This window comes from Onychostruthus taczanowskii, unplaced genomic scaffold, assembly GCF_017590055.1.
Source record: "Onychostruthus taczanowskii isolate IOZ18803 unplaced genomic scaffold, ASM1759005v1 scaffold1, whole genome shotgun sequence".
Taxonomy (NCBI): domain Eukaryota; kingdom Metazoa; phylum Chordata; class Aves; order Passeriformes; family Passeridae; genus Onychostruthus; species Onychostruthus taczanowskii.
The window spans coordinates 25211311-25232771 of record NW_024496525.1 but is presented as its reverse complement, the minus strand read 5'-3'; the positions used below and the strand labels follow the sequence as shown (position 1 = coordinate 25232771).

The 21461-nt window shown below is 38.6% G+C and overlaps 1 protein-coding gene across 1 annotated transcript in view; it reads right to left on the bottom strand.

Moving 5' to 3' along the window:
* The window catches only part of LOC121342933 (ras and Rab interactor 3-like), a 156494-nt gene that overhangs the window by 99867 nt on the left and 35166 nt on the right, over positions 1 to 21461 (bottom strand). The window contains exons 3-7 of the mRNA XM_041417731.1: positions 5066 to 5142; positions 3784 to 3858; positions 1896 to 1980; positions 1088 to 1191; positions 285 to 359 (exon numbers count right to left, since the gene is read on the bottom strand). Of these exons, the coding sequence (XP_041273665.1) occupies positions 285 to 359; positions 1088 to 1191; positions 1896 to 1980; positions 3784 to 3858; positions 5066 to 5142 (416 nt within the window). The remainder of the gene's footprint in view (positions 1 to 284; positions 360 to 1087; positions 1192 to 1895; positions 1981 to 3783; positions 3859 to 5065; positions 5143 to 21461) is intronic.

The following is a 21461-nucleotide window of genomic DNA, read 5'->3' as shown; positions in this document are numbered from 1 at the left end:
TGAGGAGGGTTCTATCTGCACTGCATAACAGTATCCTACTAGCCTGCAGAACTTTACAAACCCTAGGTACAAAATCAATGGACACTGATGGATATGGTGGGCACATATTCCATGGGGCTGTATGAAATTTTCACATTTATACAACATTGTGGAGCTCAGCTCTCACTCCCAGATGCCACTAGAGCTAGCTAGGAAAATAATTATTTACAGTGTGTATAGTGAGCAGGCTGGTCCACTAAAAATTAAAGCAATGAAACACAGTAACCAATAAGAGAGCTACTTACCACAATAAGTACGATCACAGATATTGTGTAGTATACAGAATCCCGGAACACTGCCCACTGGGTGAGACAAACCACCTGAAAAACACCACACCTCCAGCCAACTAAAATATGGGATTTCAAAAATAAACAAAAAGGCCCCTATCTTAAAATAACTTAGGTGTGTGAGCAGAGTAACTATTATTACTAGCAACCATGCTGAAACCAAATGCAGTTTTGTGTTACAATGAAAACGTATCAGTCTGTTAGACAATGGATCTAAAATAAGTATCAGTTATAAAAATCATACAGAAACTTCCATTATTGAAATACATTTCTTACTAAAGATACTTGATTTGGTCATAATTTCAACTGTGAAGTAAAATTCATTGTACTGCAGCAAATCAATTGTTTCTCGTTCCTTTTATCTGTGGATACATTGGACTTACTCCCCGAAAAAATATGATAAAGAGTTTAACCATCTATTGAGTAAATGGAGCAAATCTCATGCTTGTGTCCCAGATTCTTTGACTGTCCTCAGTATCAGGAAGGATCAGCAGATGACAATAATTAGTTGATAGTAAACACAGTATTGTATGAAGAGGAAACAGTTTTCTCTGTATGCTACGTGTTCAGAGTGCTGACACTACAGCTGAACTTTTTGGAAACAGTCACTATTTGTAAAGCATTTGTAAATTTTTTCAAATCTTTGAGGTTTTTCACAATGCCATTTTTGTCTGTGATTTTGTCTTTTTTTTTAATATATGCTCATGGAAACCTCTAAATTGTAAGCAATTGAACTATGTAAAGACAAATATCTTACTAACCTGTCCTGCAAACAGTCCACAGACACCAACAATGCAGAGGATGTTGAAAACTGCTGAACCAACAATGGTCCCAACTCCTACATCTCCATGAGTGATAAATACACCTGCAGAGGGAGAAAAACATACATAACTACCTCTGTAATTTAATTTTCAGTCACTCAGAACATGTACTACTTGTGAAATAGAGACTGTTTCAAAGATTAACCAAAACACGTTTCATAATTAAGGCTCACTTCTCTGTGCAATAATTTGTGCTTTTAGTCTAGCTAGCAGTTCCCCAGCTGAGGCTTAGAATCTCTACATATATACTTTTAGTAAATGATTTCTTAACTAGTTAGTTCAACAGTAAGTTCTGTTTCACAGCTTAGTTTTCAGCTCTGTCACATCCCTCAACCTGCTGGCCACATTGCTTCTGGTGCAGCCCAGGACACAGTTGGGTTTTCTGGGCTGCAAGTGCACACTGGCTGCACAGTGACAGATCATGATGAGCTCATCATCCAACACCCCCAAGTCTTTCTCCTCAGAGCTGCTCTTAATCTGTTTCCAAATATATCAAATTACCTCTCAAGGGACTTCAATAAATCTCTTCTCTTGCATCCTGTGCTCAGAATCAGACATTCCTCTCTCTGTTTTGAGAGAAGACTCACATTTTCATGAGATATTTTGAGTAGTTAATGATACCATGAATCACAGACTGGCTGACAGCCGCAATTGCTGATTATAAATTGTCAGAAGAATGGGTACCTGTGCTTCATCTGCTGCTGATTTTTTAACAGATCTCAAAAAAGTTTGTGTGTGGGCTCCATACCTATAACAGATGCAAACAGTTCTGGGGTGGAGCTCCCTGCTGCCATGAAGGTGGCTCCAGCAACATCTTCACTCAAATGTAGTTTCTAGAAGAAAACAATTGGTAATTTCAGCACAGCTACTGTATTTACATTGTGGAGTTCTACAACTATATATGTAAATGAATAGCCAATTGTGGCTTACATGGAGCTGCTTAAAGAAAAGTATCTCTGCACATTCAAAAGGATTGTAAACATCTCAAATTGTTTTAATTTATTTAGTTCTGTAACTCTAAACACAGTCATTCAATTCCCCAACTCTTTGGGCTTCTAAAATTCAAAAATGAAAACCGGTAACAGAAAAATACAACCTTTGTGAATAAATCTTACAAACAGCAGGTTTGATTCTGGATTCATTTTTCAACTGTGTTAATCAAAAGTGAATCAATCCGCTGACACAGATAAAATTAGTCCAGTTAGACACAGAGAGGGCTGTGTATGGTAGAGAGATCTATTTTTATGATGGCATCTCTTAAGCTCTAATAGGATATAGGTAACTTAGAATTCTCAAACCAGCAAAAACACGTGCAGGTCCACAAGTGGGTTGCATCAATTTAGCAGTCTTAAGATCTTTCCCTTGAACTATAAACACGGTTTTATGGAGAAGTTGTGGTTTTTTTCCTTTTTGAGAGTCTCTAGTAGACTTTAGTACATAATCTTTAGTACACTATTTTTCTTTCAAGGATAGAAAAGTACCTAGTGACAAAAGGAGAAGTTTAAAAATCCTGTATTTTTCAAGCAGTTTGCCTGAAAACATCTTAACATCCTACACATCTTGACAAAACACAAACACAAATATGATCTATTACCAGCCACACAGCTGCAGGTGCTCAAACCTAAGTGTGCTATCTGAACTCTAGGTAGCTGTTTAAATGTTCAGCAGAATGTGAGATAAAATGTAAAGATTTTATGAAGGATCAGTAACCAGTAATTGGTACAACCAACTGATATAGCTACCATCATATAAATATGGTGTCTAAGGTGCATGCTGAATACTGAACATCTGGAAAGGGAAAGAAAAGATCCCAATTGAGTATTTTACTATCCCCTTATTATTCTATTTGTTCTTCTACTGATGAGCGTAAGCATACAACTCTGAGTAACACCAACAGGTATTTAGTACATTTAGCAACAGGAAAAAAGACTTTTAAACTAGCTACAAAAAAACCCCAGGAGTATTTCAGAAAATGGTCACTCTTATTTTGCTTAAAAGCAAAGGAGATGAGATTTTCATTTTGTGTTTAAAAAGGAGTTAAAATCTACATTTGTACTACGTATTTATTTTGTTCACCAAAATCATACTCAACACACCATTTACTTGCCATGTATAAATTCTACTGTGTCACAGTCAACTAAATTCTGCACAATTTTCTCAAAAATTAGGTAAAGCCATTATGCTACTTTTTTTTTTTTTCATATAAAATTTGTATTCTGATTCCATATCCAAGGTACATACTTTTCTCATACATTTTCACTTTTTCCCATTTTATACTAGGACCACATATACTTCCTTTCTCCTTGTTGACACAGTGGTAGATGTGCAATAAGATTTGCATAGCCACCACATTAATTTTTCTATCTATGACATCTTTCCTCAAGTTACTTTTTAAAAAAGGAGTACAATAATAAATCCAACCCATCTATAACCAATAGCTCTTCTAGTTACATGCCTCAGGTATTTAAGAGTGGGTTTTGCCATCCGATCTCATTAAATCTTTGATTTTTTTCTGCTTGAGTGTGGCCAGAGAAACAAGTGTGCAGACCACTGGTTCATTTTAATTATGGAAAATAATATCTCTAAATAATATTCTCTAAATAGATTTCTAAGAGTGATAATGTTCATTAACATACCTCACAAATTTTCTCTAAGGATGGAACAAAGAAGTCATCACACACTATGGCCAAAGCGTAAAACATGTAAAGTGCCTGTAAAGAAAATAAATTTAAGGAATACTTTACATTTTTTCTGTGTGTGAAAAGAGGAAGAAAGGTAATGCTACCTTTATTCAAACTAGCAGAAATATATAGCTTCACTTTTTATTTCATTCCAAATACAAATCTCCCTGTTGATAAATTTATGACAAAAAACCGTATTTTTGAATGTTAGATCTCATTTGAAACATTTGTCAGAACCCAAAATATGAAAGGTATCATACTTTAACAGAACAGGATGCCACAACAGATTTCATATAATGAAAAGCAACAGGTAAAGCTATAAAGTTATATAGTCATCCTCTATATTTTTAACTAATTATCAGACCAAGTAATTAAATAGAAAGTAAAACCAGGCTGATTAACAGTACTCAGAAAACATTTACACCTGGAAATAAGTGGACCCTGGCCATGGATCACTGCACCAAGATGTTTAGATATGATCCTGGTTCCCTGCACACCTGTGATTCTCCCACTGTCTTATGCAGCTTTATGTGCTGTGCCCATGCAGTGGGCTTGATCCTGCTGCTGTCCATCAAACAGAACTCCTTTATACTTTACTTTCCCTGAACTGGGAATGAAAAACTGGAGCCTGCAGGCCTCACTTGCTTTGTTTTTTTTAATACAATAGAAAATAAAATTCCACATTACATTTTCTGTATTTCTTCAGGGTTGGTTTAGGTTTTTTTAAAATTATAACTGCATCTATTGCATAGAGGCACAAAAGAAAAGAAAGAGCCTCAAAAAACTTCCAAATCATGCTCAATGTCATGAATGAAGAAATCCCAAACTCTGTCAATATAACATGAAATACAAGTCATGTGATCCATTCTGCCAGGATTTTATCTCCAAGAGGATGGATGCATAGGTACTGCAAATTCAGACTTGCATCCTTTTCTTAAATCATGAAGTCATAGAATCATTTAGATTGGAAAAGACCCTTAAGATCATCAAGTTCAACTGTTAATCCAACAATACCAAGTCTACCACTATACCATGTCCCCAAGGTGCTACCTTTTAAGAAATTGTACTAATATAGATGTATTAAAACTACTCAAATCAAAGTTTTAAGACTTGTTGATATATACAGAACTCTACTAAGTAAGGTCACTATGATGATTAATATCTTATTAACAAATAAAAACAGAATAAGCAGCATAAAAGGAAAACAAAACTGAAGCACAGTAGAAAAAAAACTTACAGCAATGATATGAAGCAGAATTCCTCCTTGCTGACGTTCTTTATTTGTAAATATATCTTCAGGAAACTCATTAATGGCTGAAAGAAAAACATACCTTTTTCTTAAAAAATGTACACAGCATATATAAAAGGAAGAATGAAAAGTAGGGAAGCATCTGCAGAAACATATGACCAAACATAAGTGCCTCTTCTGATGTATTATATTACAGCTTGCCATTTCAGAATTTCTTTAGTGCTCTGTAGTTTTGAGACACTGTGTAATCACAGTTGACACTCTTACAGAAACACAGTACAGGATAATTCACAGACTACTGGTCAAGATGCAGCACTCTAATTCTTTAATCTATTTTGTATGTTTTATAAACATTTTAAGATGCCAACAGAAGCATATATGCATGTAACAGCCAAGTAGGTTCCTTGTAGTAATACACTGCTATATATAGTAATATAGTAATATCTAGTATAATAAAATACCATTCCCTCCATGTAATATCATTTCCTCCATGAGAGGGGAATACCTTTCTGGAATAATACTGAAATACCATCAACTTTAAGAACTTACTGTCAGTTACATTAACTGACAAAAGCAAAATTTTTTCAGAGAATTTATTCCCTACCACATGAAATCATGTATGGTAAAAAATTAGTAAGCACACAAGGCATGTGTTTTTTAATAAATTCTGCCTATTAAAAAACTAATATTATCTGAAGTAACTATTAGTAACTAAAAATGCATTAAGGAAACTTCCTTAATGGAAGGGAAGTGGGAGAAAGGACCCAGATCTACAGCTGCTTCCACAATATGGTTGTTCTTACATCACTGGCTGAAATACCATGCCCACGTGGATGTATTCAGGACACACACACCATTCACACTGCAAGCCCCATTTTGTCCTCTGTCTCCTCCACTCAAGTGGGGCTGTGAGAACACACCTAGGACAGCAAAGCACAGAGCCTTGGTCTGAGTCTCTAGCAGTACTAACAGGACCCTGCACACGAGGCAGATCCTGCCACACAACTGGATGCAGAGGTGTGCAGCTCCCATCACAGGTGTTTGTGCCAGAAGTGCCATCCCCTTACTGCCACCACATGGCAGAAGGAATATATCCCTGCTCCCTGTCTTGGCAAACTGGATGTGTCATCTGGAAGCTATTACCTACCTGGTAATCTCATTCAGATGATTGTATGATATTTCACAGCACAATGTTAAAAATGGTTAAGTTAGTATAAACCGAAGCTTTAAGAAGCATGAATTAAAATCACCATTTTTCTAATCTTCCTAAGGTGACTTTACTTCTGTGAAGTTAATACCAAATAGGAAAACAGAAGTCCCAAGGACATCAAAGGTAAGAGCCAGAAAATAAAGATGAGTGTAGGCATCTAATCACAAAACAAAAGCAAAGCAGCTTCACTGTAAACTGCCTTGTTTCATAGACAGTGACAACAGTATATCCTGGTGATAACAGCATTAGTAATAAATAACTACTTGTAATAAACACATGCTTGTCTCACAGAGGTAATACTACATGAACTAACATGAAGACAGCTTTTCTCAAAGATAATGCTCCTCTCTACACAGAACTTATGGTGTGCATTTTTCTCACAACAAGACAATTCAAAATCTTCTATAAAAATCAGAGAAATTAAACACAGCTCTGTAGCTTGGTAGGCAAGATTTCTTCCTTAATGAAATGGCCATCTACCAGTGAGTTCTAAGGTACAGTATGGAGTTTTACTCTATCAACATTTGCTGTCTTTATGGTTTATTATCCAAATAATCACAAAAGTCACGCAGAATTGGTTTAACAATCATTTATAAATTCTGTATACCTTATCTACATGCACTGTTCTTTATTTACTAGCTGTATCATGGCTTTAGTAACTTAAACTATTTGTTTTTCTTACCTACTGCTGTGATAACCTGGCTTCTCAGGGAAAAGCTGTTTGGATTCCCTTGGGTCCTTTTCTAGGCCTGGGAATGCAACAACACTTAACTGAAGGGGGCAGTGGCACTCCCTCATCTGTATAAGCTCACAGAGGGGAATATAACATTATCAGAGCTTGAGAGAGGAGTCTGCCCTCGTGGTACAACCTGATACGTGTGCACAGCAAGGCACTGCTCTGCTTCACACAGAGATATTTTCTCATGTATGGGAGATGGAGTTATCTGTCTGCCTGAGTGGGAGCTACATCTCCTTGGTTTCTACTGAAAAGAGACAGAACAGATGGGAGAAGGAGATTAAATGAAGAGCAGTACATCTAATGGGGCTAACCTTTGCCAAAAAAAGGAGAGGAATATACACCCATCATTTTAAAACCAGATAGAAATACAGAAATATTTATCCTGCTGGTACTGCTGCAAACTCATGGGTCCTGCAGCTCATCTTATCCAGCACAGATCTCAGGAGGAAGGGAGAGCACCAAGAAAGCCAAGTCTATATTGAAATTGCCATCAATCTGTAGCTGGTTCCCTCTCTCCAATCATTAAATGAGTGGGGAAACAAGAGCACCTTATCCAGTTACAACATGGAGGGGACGCCACCGCCTTTTTCTCTGAGTCATGGACATTAAACAAATCCTTGATTATGGCATGACAGAAAGCATGATTCACCTTTGATAAAAAGCTCTGGCTGAGCTGTCTGTGTCTAAAGAGCTACACAAGGCATGCAAAGAGCATGCCTCAGAACAGAATACAAGTGCAGCTGCACAGCATAAGCTGCCTGCTTGGCTCCGGAGCAAAGAGCTGGCACAAAGCAGCTGGGGCAACCCCGGCATGCCTGTGACACCTGCCCTGACGTAGGCTGTTAGCAGATTAATTCTGGGTACCCTGAGAGCATTGTTCCCACATGCCCTACCCATATCCTGACAGGCAGGCTGCCAATGAAGCGAAGTTTCAGAATCCCCTAAGCCTGACAACCATCTCAACAACCACGTGGATCTGTGGTTTTATAACCTGCCTTGACATGTGATTTCTTCACCTTATTAGCAGTTGATTTACTCGCAACAAACATGCCAAGTCTTAACACCTGCTAAGTGTTCAATCCTGCTACAACTCTTAAGGTTTTTCCTGAGAGGGAAAATGGATCTGTAGATTTTTGAAGGCTATGTGCAATCAGCTCTGCCCCTGCAGGAAGGGGGTTAGGCACATGATGTACACAAAAGCTCAGTGCCCTTTTTAATGCCTACGTCCTGCTCCTCTGTCCCTTCAGGCCTTGTTACAGCTACAGACTGCAATGCTACCCCTTCACCCTGGCACTCAGGGACTGATGATATCAGACTCACCCAGAACAGATGTGTAAGGGGATGAAGGACAGACTGAAGACATAATCACATACTTCCACTTTTACCCCTTCAATAAGCGTATTCACAAGCTAGTTTGAACACTTAAAAGTTTGTGTCATTCATTTAAGCACTGCAAACAGCTTTAGGCACCTCTGCACTAAAGTATATTTCTGCTTGTGGGCAATTCCCTTCTCACATTCCAGATCCTCATGTTCCCCAGCCTTGGTGTTGTGTCCATACCCACATAGTTGTGCCTCAGTGACAGCGAACAAACTCATCCCTTTGTGCAGAAGGGAGCTTCTTTGTACCTGTCAAGCAAATGTATGCAGCATTACCTGGTATCAGCAGCAAGGTATCAACAGTTTGTGTGACAGGAGTTGAACTTGCAACAGACTTCATGGTACTGCAAATTGCACTAAACTATAATTCCCCACTAATCTGCTGCCAGATTTGACTGAAAGCCAGAAAATCATCACTCCTTCCAACAACATCTCCCTGAATGCAAGGGTCCTGTATCAGCTGAGTTGCAATGAATAGGACAAGTATGTCTTAGAACTAGTCTTCCTTTTAAAACATTTGTGAATTTAGCCCACACTGCTCCTCAAAATCAGTGCACTGGGAAGATTTTGACAGAAAGATGGTTAGCAACTTTGAAAGCATCCTCCCATATTCTCTTTACCATGAATGTCAAAAGGGTCAGTCCCCTGTCATGTTTCACCTATTACTTCAGGTGCTGAAGTGGTACAGTCTCAGAGGACAGCAATGACCTCAGTACATGCAGGTAGTCTCAGGGAAAGACACAGTACACTCAGCTAATCCTCTTGCACAACCTATGCACTGTAAATATTGTGACAGTAACCGTGCACTTGAGAAAAGAATAGCAGGTAGCTTTTGCTAATAGAAAAGTATTGACTTTAGTGATGCAATGCACTATTAATATCAAACAAAGTCAAACCCAAAGATCTTACCATCACAGTGGAAATAGTTTAGTCAAATATAAAATGTGTCATATGGAAGTCCTCCTTTTTAGTAATACTTCCTAAATTAGATGTAACGGATTTGAATAGTCATCAGAAAATCATAAATGTGCCATAGTACATAAAAGGTATATTTTTTTTTTCACAAGCTAACAGGCCCTTAACTCTAAATTGGAAGTGAAGAAAAACGGTACACTCAACAAGTGCATTTAAACATGAAAGCTGGTAACATACAAATCTTAAAAGGACCAAAGAAGAAATAAAGAACAGTTCACTGATCATGTCAGATGCCCTCTGGAAAAAGCAGGAATTATCAAGCTTTAAGCTCCCATTCCTATTAGACAGCTGTTTCCTGTAGCAGGATGACTTGTGGATTTTCCCTCATGCTCAGCTTTTGCTGCATACTAACCTAGCAGCAGTCTTACAGCAAATCAGGAAGGGGTTATTCATGGAAATGCATGTGTTTGTTTGAAAAATTCTGCAAGGACGCTTCTGTAGAGATAACTCTTTAGTAAACTTGTCGCATGGATTATACTACCTGAGTGACAATAAGGCAACAATAAAAATAATCCAAATGAAGTGCAATGAAATTATTTGAAACACCCCCCAATTTCTTCAAGAGCATTTGTACATCCATGCAAAACTGTGTGATGCCAAAGATCAAGCTTTCTATTTGCAGGCAAAGTACCATCTGGCAGGAGGCACACTAAGCATACTCCTCCATACCCCTCACCTCATAAACAGCAGAATTATGACCAAATTTTATCTCTCTGGTATATTAATTCAATATAAAACCTCATTCCTATATTCCTCAACCAAAAGAGGACTCCCAAGTGTGATCATATGTGCAATGGAAAAGTGGCAGCTTACCAAGCAAATAACTGACTGAACTCTCAACCATGAAATCCGTTTAATATATGATTGTAAAGAATGGTATTATTTACGAAATAGCCTTGAAAATTCTCTTTCTATCAGGATGAAGTTATGAAAATATCCATACAAAACTGGATTAGCTACAATAAAAAGTAGAATTAATACCTTATTAAATCCTAGACTTACACTGAGTTTCTTCTCTCTATTATAAAAAAAGTATTTTCACTCATTAAGTCAATGTGAAACAATGAAAAAACACATTAAGAATTATATATCAATAAAAAAATTAAAAGGCGTGATGAAATCCCACTTCCTGATCTAGGGGACCCAGGGACAACACATAAGTACTGAGAATACACAAGTACTGCAACACTAGGATGCATGCACATACCAGAGAGCAGCCTTTCATGTATTAATTATTTATTGTGTTAATCAAAAAAACTCTGAAAGATTCCCAAGGTTTGGAATCATGTTTTGTTTGTTTTTTCTCCCTGGCCTCCAGACCATTCACACAATTTCTGAACTGTTCTAGCATCTTCTCTTATTAGGACACCAGTTTTCCACTAAGCATGACTTCAAAATACCACCTTATAGACCCCAACTCTTTTATTTCACACATCAGATTCCTAAACCAGGGTACTAAAAAAGTTTTCACCTTCCCCCCTTTTTTCACTCACTGACTCACACTGCCTCAGCTCTGTTTACATCACTCTGAGCCAAGGCTGGCAAAGCAGTTCAAACACTGGCAGAGTCCAGCACTGGTGCAGCTTTTTCAGATATGACATTTCCAGGCTCTGGGGAATAATTCTGGTTCTCAGGACTGAATAAACACCATGGAATAATGAGAACATTTAAATTGAACTACCTCTTGACTGTCCAATGAATTAACTACAGACATCAGTTACCAGTAAATAATTGTGTCTTCTACATGGAATTTGCCTTTAGTTTCCCATTCTGAGCTTCATACATTCGACACTCCCTCTCCACCTTTCTCTCATTTTTGCTTCCTGAAAGTCTATAGTTTCTATGGTCTACAGCATCTTGTTTCATTTCATGGAGAGAGCTCTTTGGCTGTGCTGGGTTTTGGACTCAGTTTGGCTGTGTCCTTTTTAAATACAGATAAAAAGTGATGTCCCTGGAAAGATCACTACCTTTTGGCAAAAGGATAACAACTGGATTAGCAATCAATACTGTGACTCACATAAAAAGTACAGTTATTAAAAGGTCAGGCAACTTTTCAGCCCTACAGAAAAGAATAATTCCTTATGTTTTTCAAAGGCAAGCCTTCCAGCTGCAAACAAGCTGGAGAATCAAACATCACACTATGAGGTTTTGGTATCCTCAGCTCAAGCTCAATGAGGTCTTGTTTAGCACTTTTTTTACTCCCAGTCAGACTCAAAAATCTCTTCCAGAACTAAAGGATAGAAAATGTTTATATTAATTGTTCAGCCTAGTCACTTATAAACTCAATTTATTCACCTTACAATAACACCAAGAAGAGGCTGCTTTGTCTGACATGTCAATAGCATCTTCAAGGGGATTTCACTGCAGGTCTATACATAAACTGTACTGCCAAGGGAAAAATGACAATCTTATTTCTGTAACAATGGGTTTTCAAATCAAGCAGACAAATTGTAGCATTTCACTGAACAGACTAGGAAAAGTGTAACATAATTTTAAGACACTGTGGACTAGTGACCCCTTTTGAAATGACCCACTCCATTTGGCACAAAAGGACACTTTTGCACACAGTGGGTATTAACTAATTAAAATATTTTTTAAAATATTTTTTCTGAGTATGTACTGGAGCTGCTCTTACATATACTGTTGTATTATGTCTAATTAATAGCTTGACATTCAGAGCAGACCACTATCTATTCCTTGGTTCCCAAAATTACTCTTGTCAGCAGGCAGTATACAAGGAACAACAACACAGAAGCTGCCCTTGACAGATTTCTTCATGCTACAGAATTTCACAGCAGTGAGAAAATCTTCCTTGTGCTATGTGAATATGCAAGCAAGAGGGATGAGTTAAGTGAATTTGGTCCAAGGTAGAAATCTTCTTTTCTGAACATGTGAAGACCTCATTTGGCACAGGGATGTATGATTAGTCCATTCCAACACTATTCCATTGATGCCACATGAACAATGGGATCAAAACTGCCCTTCAAAAAGTAAAAGCTGGCTACCATGGCAGAGCTAATAAGAAAGACTGTTACATTTAAGAGTAGATGTAAATGAAGTGACAGGAAATAACGTCTTTCTTTATAAAATATCACTGATCCTGTTCCATGAACACCTCTGCTTGCAAAATGACTACAAAAGTACTTTTCTGTACAACCAGGCTCCTTCTACCCACCCTTCTTCAGTAAATAAAATTAGGTGATTATTACTTCCTTACACATGTTGGAGACAGACCTAAAATAACACAGAATATGGTCTGTTACCTGCCAGGTACACCCTCAGTAGAAGTGACACCCACATTCAAATGGTAAAATCACTGGCAAAATTGACTGGATCAAAGTCAGACCACAGACTAAGTTTGAACTGCTAGTGGCCAGAAAAACTACCAGGTCACTTGAAAACTGAACAGATCCCATGTAGAAAACACTGAGACAAAATAATTAAGCAACCACAAGAGCTGGCACAGCAGCTATCATTCAAAACAGAAGTGCACTTTAAATGAAACTGCGCTATTGTGCCTTCAGTACAGTGAATGCATAATAATAAGCTTTTGAATCCCTTCTACTTCGGTGAAAGCTTCAGCATGGCTCATTTAAAAGCAGCTGTATTGGCACACACCATTCTTTTCCCCCCAAATGCATAGAAAAGGAAATGAAATTTAATACCTAAAATACACCCCATCCAAGCAAGAATTTTAACCATCTAGGAAAATTGTGATATTCTTCAAGTTGAAATAGCACAAAAACTATACGTGGCTAAGATTCTACCAGGCTAAGATTAAGTTAAGCAAATTGCTTTTTTTAGAATCTAATGAGCATGAGATAGCAGAGCAACAGCAGACTTTAAGACAGGTCTACTAAGACCAGAGAAAGGCATACAATGGGTATGCATGGGTATTGTTTACTTTTCTTCCTTAGAAGCTTCTCTTTCTAGACATAAAAGTATCATGGAAGGCAGCTGTAAAAAGAACTAACTCAAACATTTATTCGACCCCTGCCAACTTAGGTTTGTTTCCAATAGTGAGTTTTCCTGTACTTTATCCAAAAAACTCGTTTAACCAAGAGGGAACTGGTAAAATTGAAAGATGCTGCAATAAGGCAGAAGCCTTAAGGACTCTTTGGTGACCTTACAGAGGCCAGAATATCCGGGAGAGTTCAGTACAGGCAAGCCAACATTTTCATGGGACTCAGAAGCCCTAGCCAGCCCTTTAAAAAAGCAGGCTGTTGATGCCACAAACTGTGATCTGCTGGTTAATTCTCCAAATCTGGCTTTTCTCTTGGAAGGAAGTTGAATTTTGGAAAATGATTTTGTGGAAGTTGCACCAAATAAGCTCTCAAAAAACCCTCAAACAGTGTTAAAAACCTCTGGATGAAGTCAGGCTTTGAAGTCAACCATTCAGTATAATTTTTGGCTCCATGTACCTCTTGGTGTTTTGAAAGAATCATTTTCCAATATTTTTCCCTGTGAGCCATGCTTATGTGGCATAGCCAAGTCTCATTACTTCTTTGTAAAACATATAATATTTGGTTTTTCACTTTTTCTGAAACCATGGTCCTGAAATCATGCAATTATGTAAGAACATCAGATTTCACTTAAAACAAAAAACTCTGCCTCTGGCCTTTGTGTTTGAAGGAGAGGGCACAAGCCCAAAAACCTAAAAGATTTACAAAACCCAGAAGACAAACAAAAAAGAGATGCAGACTTGTTGTTTATCTTTTAAACAAACATCACAATTTTGTGGGGTCAGGTTTACACTTTTTGAGCACATGGGATTACTAGCATTACGTCTCAGTTCATGTGTTTTAGCTCAAAATCACAAACACATGAGCATTCCAATATACAGTCTCTGCTTAATAATAAAAAATGACATCAACACATTTCTTACACCACAGACTATCAATCTACTTCACCTTTTCCACACAGGTAATCCCATCCAAGGCAAAAAAGACTCAACCCTCCAGCTCCTATGTCATGATTCATTTACTGCATAAATAATTTTTCAAATGGCAGATTTGCACAGTCCTCCCCAGACAACATCCCTTGGAGCATTTCCTCATTAGTCTAGAAACTCAGTCAGAAGCTGTAAACAGTGCTGCAGTACTTCAAGCAAGAACAATCTCTTTTAAGTTCTAGCCTCTACTAATCCCCATATTTTATATGAAATCTGGTTAGTAAAAACCAGCTCCTTAGAAGATCTGGAGAATTCCACACACTAGTACTGCCTACTAGGCAGTACTGGAGATTTCAGGGAGGGAAACTGATTTATCTCCTAAATGCATAGTAATTATTCCAGAATAAAAGTCATATTGATGTAGAATAGAGACAAACATCAGGAAAGTCCACTATTGGAAAGCAGTAAGATAAACATTACAATAGTTTCACAATCCAAAATTACAGTTCTTCTCATGCTGTCTTCAATCACACAGAATGCTATTCCATGGCTATTTAGTTTCTGTAAATAAATGTTGCAATAAATTTCATACCAATTTACAAAAAGGAGAGACAAACTCTACTTAGAGCAATGCTACACAAAGGGGAATACAAAGCCAAAAGCCACTGAAGTGAAATGAACAAAAGAAAGGAAATAAGGGGGAAAAAGGTGCATCAATTTAGTAATGTCACAGCCCAATCATGAAAGATCTGTATAGGGTTTTTTTATACCTTACAAGTCAAGTGTAGAAGAAGTACAATTAAACACAACACACATCTCTCTTTAATCCAGCCAGCTCAGATACCATGAACAGAGGAACTACTGTCACCCATGAGCTTCAGCTCATATGGCACAAGCCCAGCTGGAAGCCTGGATATATAGCCTGGAGCTCCTGCTTCACTGCTGCTGGTTCTACAACTTCAGCTCATATGGCACAAGCCCAGCTGGAAGCCTGGATATATAGGTCATAGCTGGAGCTCCTGCTTCACCGCTGCTGGTTCTACAATTAGCTCCCTTGAACTCAGGTATTTCTCCATTTCTGCAAAAATTCTCAAGCTTCAGGTCTGGAGTGTTGCTTTGTAAAACCAGGCATCCCACTGCCACTATCCTGTGTGTATGCACTGCGTGCATGCACTTCTCATGCCCAAGTAGCCATCAATAGCACACACAATTTAAACACTGCCAGAAGTTCTAATTTCCAAACACCACTGCCTGACAAGCAAATTGATGAGTTCTCTCCACCTTATTCTGCACTGGTTTACTACTCAGTCTGCATACAGACTATGAGGTACCATTCTACAGAAAATCCCAAACCAACACATCAAAAATACATTTGTACCTGATGGACACTCGCAAAAGGCTTAGCAGGCACCAAACTATATTGTCCAGCCTTGAGAAGCAAGAAAGGTACATCTACCTGGACCATCAGAAAGGCACCAAGGGAAATAATCACTGTCTATAAATACCACTGAGGTAACTACAAAAATAAAGATAAGGAATTATGGAGTCTCAGAACATGGTAGGAAAAGAATCAGCATCTGAAAGCTAAGGAAGGCAGAAAAAAAACTCAGTGAAGTATATGCACTAAATTCTCAAAAAGAAGAGCAACAGCAAAATTACATACTTATCTAATCATACCAAACAGTAGCACATATTTAGGCCATATATTATAAAGCACTCTCTGAAACCATGTATATGAGATTAAAAAAACCTCTCAGAACAACATCCAAAATTTTCTTAAGAAACATCACACCAAGACGGTGCCCACAAAATACATGTAGAAATTGCTCATTCAGACAATGCTTTTGAGTCTGGTCTAAAAGAGGCAAGACTCCTGTGTTACCCACATCACACTCTGCAATGCCATTCAAGGAAACTAAACATACAGCTGCAAAACATACAGATTGGTTTCACTTCTGCCCATGTAGGAACAACACTGCACTACTCTTCTGTCTTAAAATAAGCTTGTATCATCTTCATCTCATTACATCATGTGGTTCAGAAAATGGTTTTGCTCATTTAGAACTAGTTAGGGTGAATTGAAGAGGAAATCCCACCTTCCTAACATATATTAGAAATATACAGAACATACATAAATATATATATTCTGTTCACATTCTCTCTGTATGTATCTATTTAGATTTACCTCAAACAGTTAGGAGAAAAAAAACCAACATGCACAAATAAGGTGGTTCTCTGTATTCCTGCTGTGCACTAGAAAACAGAGACACTCATAAAAAGAAACCTGATGGAATATGGCTGCAGAAGCAGAAGTTGGATGAAACAATGGTCAGAAAACAAAGAAATGTGGACTACGACAGTGAGTATTTAAAGACAGCAGAGCCTCTCCAAAAACTTCATCTGCTTTCACCTGATGTAAGGCAAGCAGAGCTTTAAACTGCTGATCTGATCAATTACATCTCATCTGCCCAGAGACCCAGACCTAACATTTCAAAACTTCTTTATATGCCAATTTTTGATTACTAAATCAATTAAATTAATTTAACAGTGTCATCGAAACTCCCTTCAACAACCTGGCACAATGTAGCTGATGAAGGCAGCAAGGTGACTGACCTGCCTGTGTATTTCAATTTACCTGGAATCACGGGTTTGCAAACACCAAAGGACACTACCAGATGAGTACCATTTTTCTAGTCTTCTGTTCTGTGAAAATGCTTCTTCTGCTACTTGAAAAACAACAAATACTGGGCATAAAATCTTGCACCTGGTCTGTGAAACAGTAAGGCCTGATAAACCATTCTTGTTTAATAATGCATTATGCCTTTTAAACTCCTTAACTTGAGCATGGCAGGGCTTTAATTCCAGTTGGCCAGTCTGTCAGAAAGCACTAGTTACTGCTTACTTCAGCACCTCTCATCAGCCACTAACACAATCACTGCAGTCATTCAATCACTGAGTGAAGCTCTTGTGTTATTTTCCAGCGCAGTTTCTCTCATCGACGTCAAGCAAATTTGAGACAGATCATTCAAATTAATTTTGCAGTGAAGACACAAGCTGCATGATAAAACATGATTTCCCCAACTGCATGATGTGATTGATGCCACAGTTGGGGATGACATGTACCAGTTGGATTTCCAGCAGTTGTTCCATCCACTAGAAAAACCTCTTCCCATTCTTACAGTGAAAGCATATATTGTGGTTTAATACACGACTGGGCAGCTAACCAAGTAACAGCTTGTTTTTATCAGTTTGGGTTTTTTTCTTCCTAAATTTAACAGTTGGGAGACTTTGAAATGTGTCTGCAGATGAATCAACAGCTCAAATGGTTCAGTGAGCAAAATAATTGTATGGATTTTTTTTTGGTCAACATGGGGATTTTAACATATTTGCACTTTGCAGACAAAAATTAGAGTAAAACTCATTTCAATTTTGGTTCCCTTTAACTCTCATTTCCTAACCACGTTTTTGCTGAAAAGCTAATATTGAAAAAAAAAGCATAGCTCTACAGAAGTTAATGGAACTCTGCTGATTTACATCAGTTTGAGATTCCGGCCCACATATTTTGCTTTAATTAGAAAGGTTCAGAGGCATAAACAGTGCAAACATTGTAAGTGCACGATGTCACTCTCAAGTCTGAGTTTAGAACTAGACAAAAGAATCCTGAAATAGAAAAACTGTTTGGATTATACATTTCAAAAAAAGAAAAAGCTTTTATGGTGCATCATAACAACTACATGGCACTAATCAAGGACCTAGATTCCATGGGCTGAGTGCTCTGTCCAAGTAAGGTCATCAGCACAAATCCAGCCCACCAGTACTGAAGTTCCTCTTAATATTGGTCTCCTTTGAATTAAACTTTTTTTTTTTTTTTTTTTTTTTTTTACAGTCAGGCACCTATTTAACTACTCTGATAAAAGTTCCTGTGAAAAGACATATATGCCTTTGCAGTTTATTTCACTTAAGACAGCTCCAGCTGTAACTACATTCTGCTAGACTACATAACTATTACACTGAGGAATAATTATACTTATATATTATACCAATGATATATTACATATATACCACTGGTAGGCACAACAAAATTCTAAATATTGAGAAACATATCTTGACAATGTAGCCATTATACTCAATGGCACTGGTTCCCTTTTTCCAAAGGATTCACACCATTAACAGTTCATGCAGCTACACCACCTGCACAGACTGTAGAATAAAGCTGAGCTAGTACACAGGCCATAATATTCAAAGCCATAATGTAAGGCTTTCTACACACTGAGGGGGGGAAAAGCAGCGAGACATCAGTGTCTGACTGGGCTCCTTATTCCAGCCTTTAACCTAGGCATGGTGGGCACTGCTCTGCTACCTGCATGGTGAACCAGTAGCAGCCCTGGAATGCACCGAATTACTCAGTCACTAATAAAATGTGATGCCCCACCCAAGGCAAATGTCTCTTAGAAATCAACTGGAACATGACCCCTTAAGGAAGCAAAGGATAACGCCTGAGAGTTAGAGAATTTCAGCCACACCCAGTAACACACAGGGACAGCAGCCCAAGATAGGACTAACCCCTAACCCCTGAGTGCAAGGGATGCTGTGGCACTTAGGAAAATGACTGCCAGACTGAAATAAACTCCATCATTTGTGGAAGTATTTGGAACACAGGAGATCATCAGAGGACTCAGATGTAAGTGGTGTTTCACACTGGAAGAGGCCTGCCCTGGTTTGTGGGTGTGACACACCACACTTAAGACTGGGTTGTGAATGATAAAAATGTAAGGAAATTGCACATTCTGACACATACAGTAATACCTGTAGACCTTTACAAATACCACCAATATTAGTAATGACAAAAAAGGCTGCAGCCGAGGAAGAGTGATGGGGTACTGTCCACAGGGCTCCTCTGCCACCTCATCGAGCAGGAAGGAATTTGGCTGAAGACCTGAAGAAGGCACAGCTTCTCAGGAAAGGAGGATGGCACAGCTGTGCCAGCAGGCTGAGGTGGTGTCAGTGGCAGCTGGAAGAAGCTGAGGAGCAGGTGGTAATTGCCTAAAATTAACATGTAAAGAAGGAACACTGTACCGTGAATAACTGACATGAACAATCAAAAGATGAGCAGAACCTTTCCCTAATTATAAATGCAGCCACATAAAGGCATTAGAACATTGAACAGCCTTCCAAATAAAGCAGTGGTATAGGTACTGACAGCAAGAGTGCTGTAGAAAAACTAGATATAGGATACAAAAAAATGTTAATGCCTACAGGAAAAAAAACAAACAAAACCACAGTCTTTACAAAGCCAGAATTCTCCACACATTTGATATGCAATCATACATTTATTTTCCCACCAAAAAACCCCAAACAAAAACAACAGCAAAAACCCAAGACAAACAAACAAACAAAAAAAAAACAAAAACAAAAAAAACCAAGAAACAAAACAAAGCAAACCACACCAACAAAACCAAAAGCAAAAAAACCAATCCAACCCCTTCCTTCCCCTCCCACCCCCCCCTCCCAAAAAAAGAAAGAAACAAATCCAAAAAACCACTCCACCGGCATAGCTCTGGGTTAAGGGACACAGGAGGGAAGTGTTTAGAGGAGACTCCAAAAGCCAGTTTATATGCATTTGGCTTAAATGTCAGCTGCACTTTAAATAAGCCTTTGAACACTACCATACTGACATGCTAGTGACATGAAAGTGAGATCACAGCCCTGTATATATTAATCAATAAATAATCAAAGTAATAGCCTAATTTTGCAAAGAACTTCTCAATATTCAGGTCCAACAAAGTAGAGCTGCTAAACAGTATACACAGAAGTCATCCTATCATTATGAAATGTTCTCCTTGCTAAGGAAAGCTGAAATAGTGGATTATCTTCACAGCATTCTTAAAATTCATCATTCCAAATATACTACATGTAAAACTTATGTACACAGTAACATAACAAAGCACAATAGTTAATCTCACAAAACAAAAAAAAAATCATAGAGACACTATAAAAGATTAAGAGATTATTGATAAAGTAATTGCTACATGAGTAAAATGTTTTAGCAAAAAAAAAAAAAGGCATTAAGAACCACAGAATCACAGAATATTCTGAGTTGGAAGGGACCCACAAGGATCACCAAGTCCAACTCCCTGCCCTGCACAGGACCATCCCCATGAGTCACACCACGTGCCCAGGAGCATTGTCCAAGCACTTCTTGAACTCTGTCAGGCTGGTGCTGTGACCACTGCCCTGGGGAGCCTGTTCAGTGCCCAGCCACCCTCTGGGTGAAGAACCTTTTCCTGATATCCAACCTAAACTGCTCCTGACACAACTTCAGGCCATTCCCTCAGTCCTGCCTGTCACTGGGCACCACAGAGAGGAGATCAGTGTCTGCCCCTCCTCTTCCCCTCACAGGAGGATGTAACTGCAGTGGGGTCTCCCTCAGTCTCCCCCAGGCTGAGCAGACCAAGTGACCTCAGCCCCTCCTCACACGGCTTCCCCTCCAGGCCCTTCACCATCCTTGTGGCCTCCTTTGGACACTCTCTGACAGCTTTGTATCTGTTTTATATTGTGGTGCCCAGAACTGCCCGCAGCACTCGGGGTGAGGCCGTCCCAGTGCAGAGCAGAGCAGGACAATGCCCTCCCTCGCCTGCCTGGTGATGCTGGGCCTGAAGCACCCCAGGACATGGGTGGCCCTCCTCACTGATGTCCAACTTGCCATCGACCCCCAGGTCCCTTTCCACAGTGCCTGCTCTCCAGCATCTCATTCTTCCATCTGTACGTACATCCAGGGCTTTCAAAGAAGAAGAAATCAAAGACTTTTTATGAAGACATAAAGAGCTAAGAAAGAGAAGACTGAAACAAGTGCAGAATATACAGAGAGAAAGATAGAAAACTAAATGAGGAGTGGGAAATTACACAAAACGTGCACAGTAAGGAATAATTACTAAGAGGCAAAATGCTGGTTTTGACTAAACATTCAGGGATGTGCTAATGAGACACAAGGACATCCAGGAAGAAAAGCCTAAAGATCTGAGAAGAGAAAAATGTGTGAGAATCAGGCACAGATACACACACTTGGAAATTAACCATCAAAGAAGTGATGATTGAAACCAGCAGAGATGAAGATGTTATAAAGCAGGCAAGAGAAGGAAGAAACATGAATTATGCCAAAAGAAAAATAAAAAGGAGGGCAAGTAAACTAC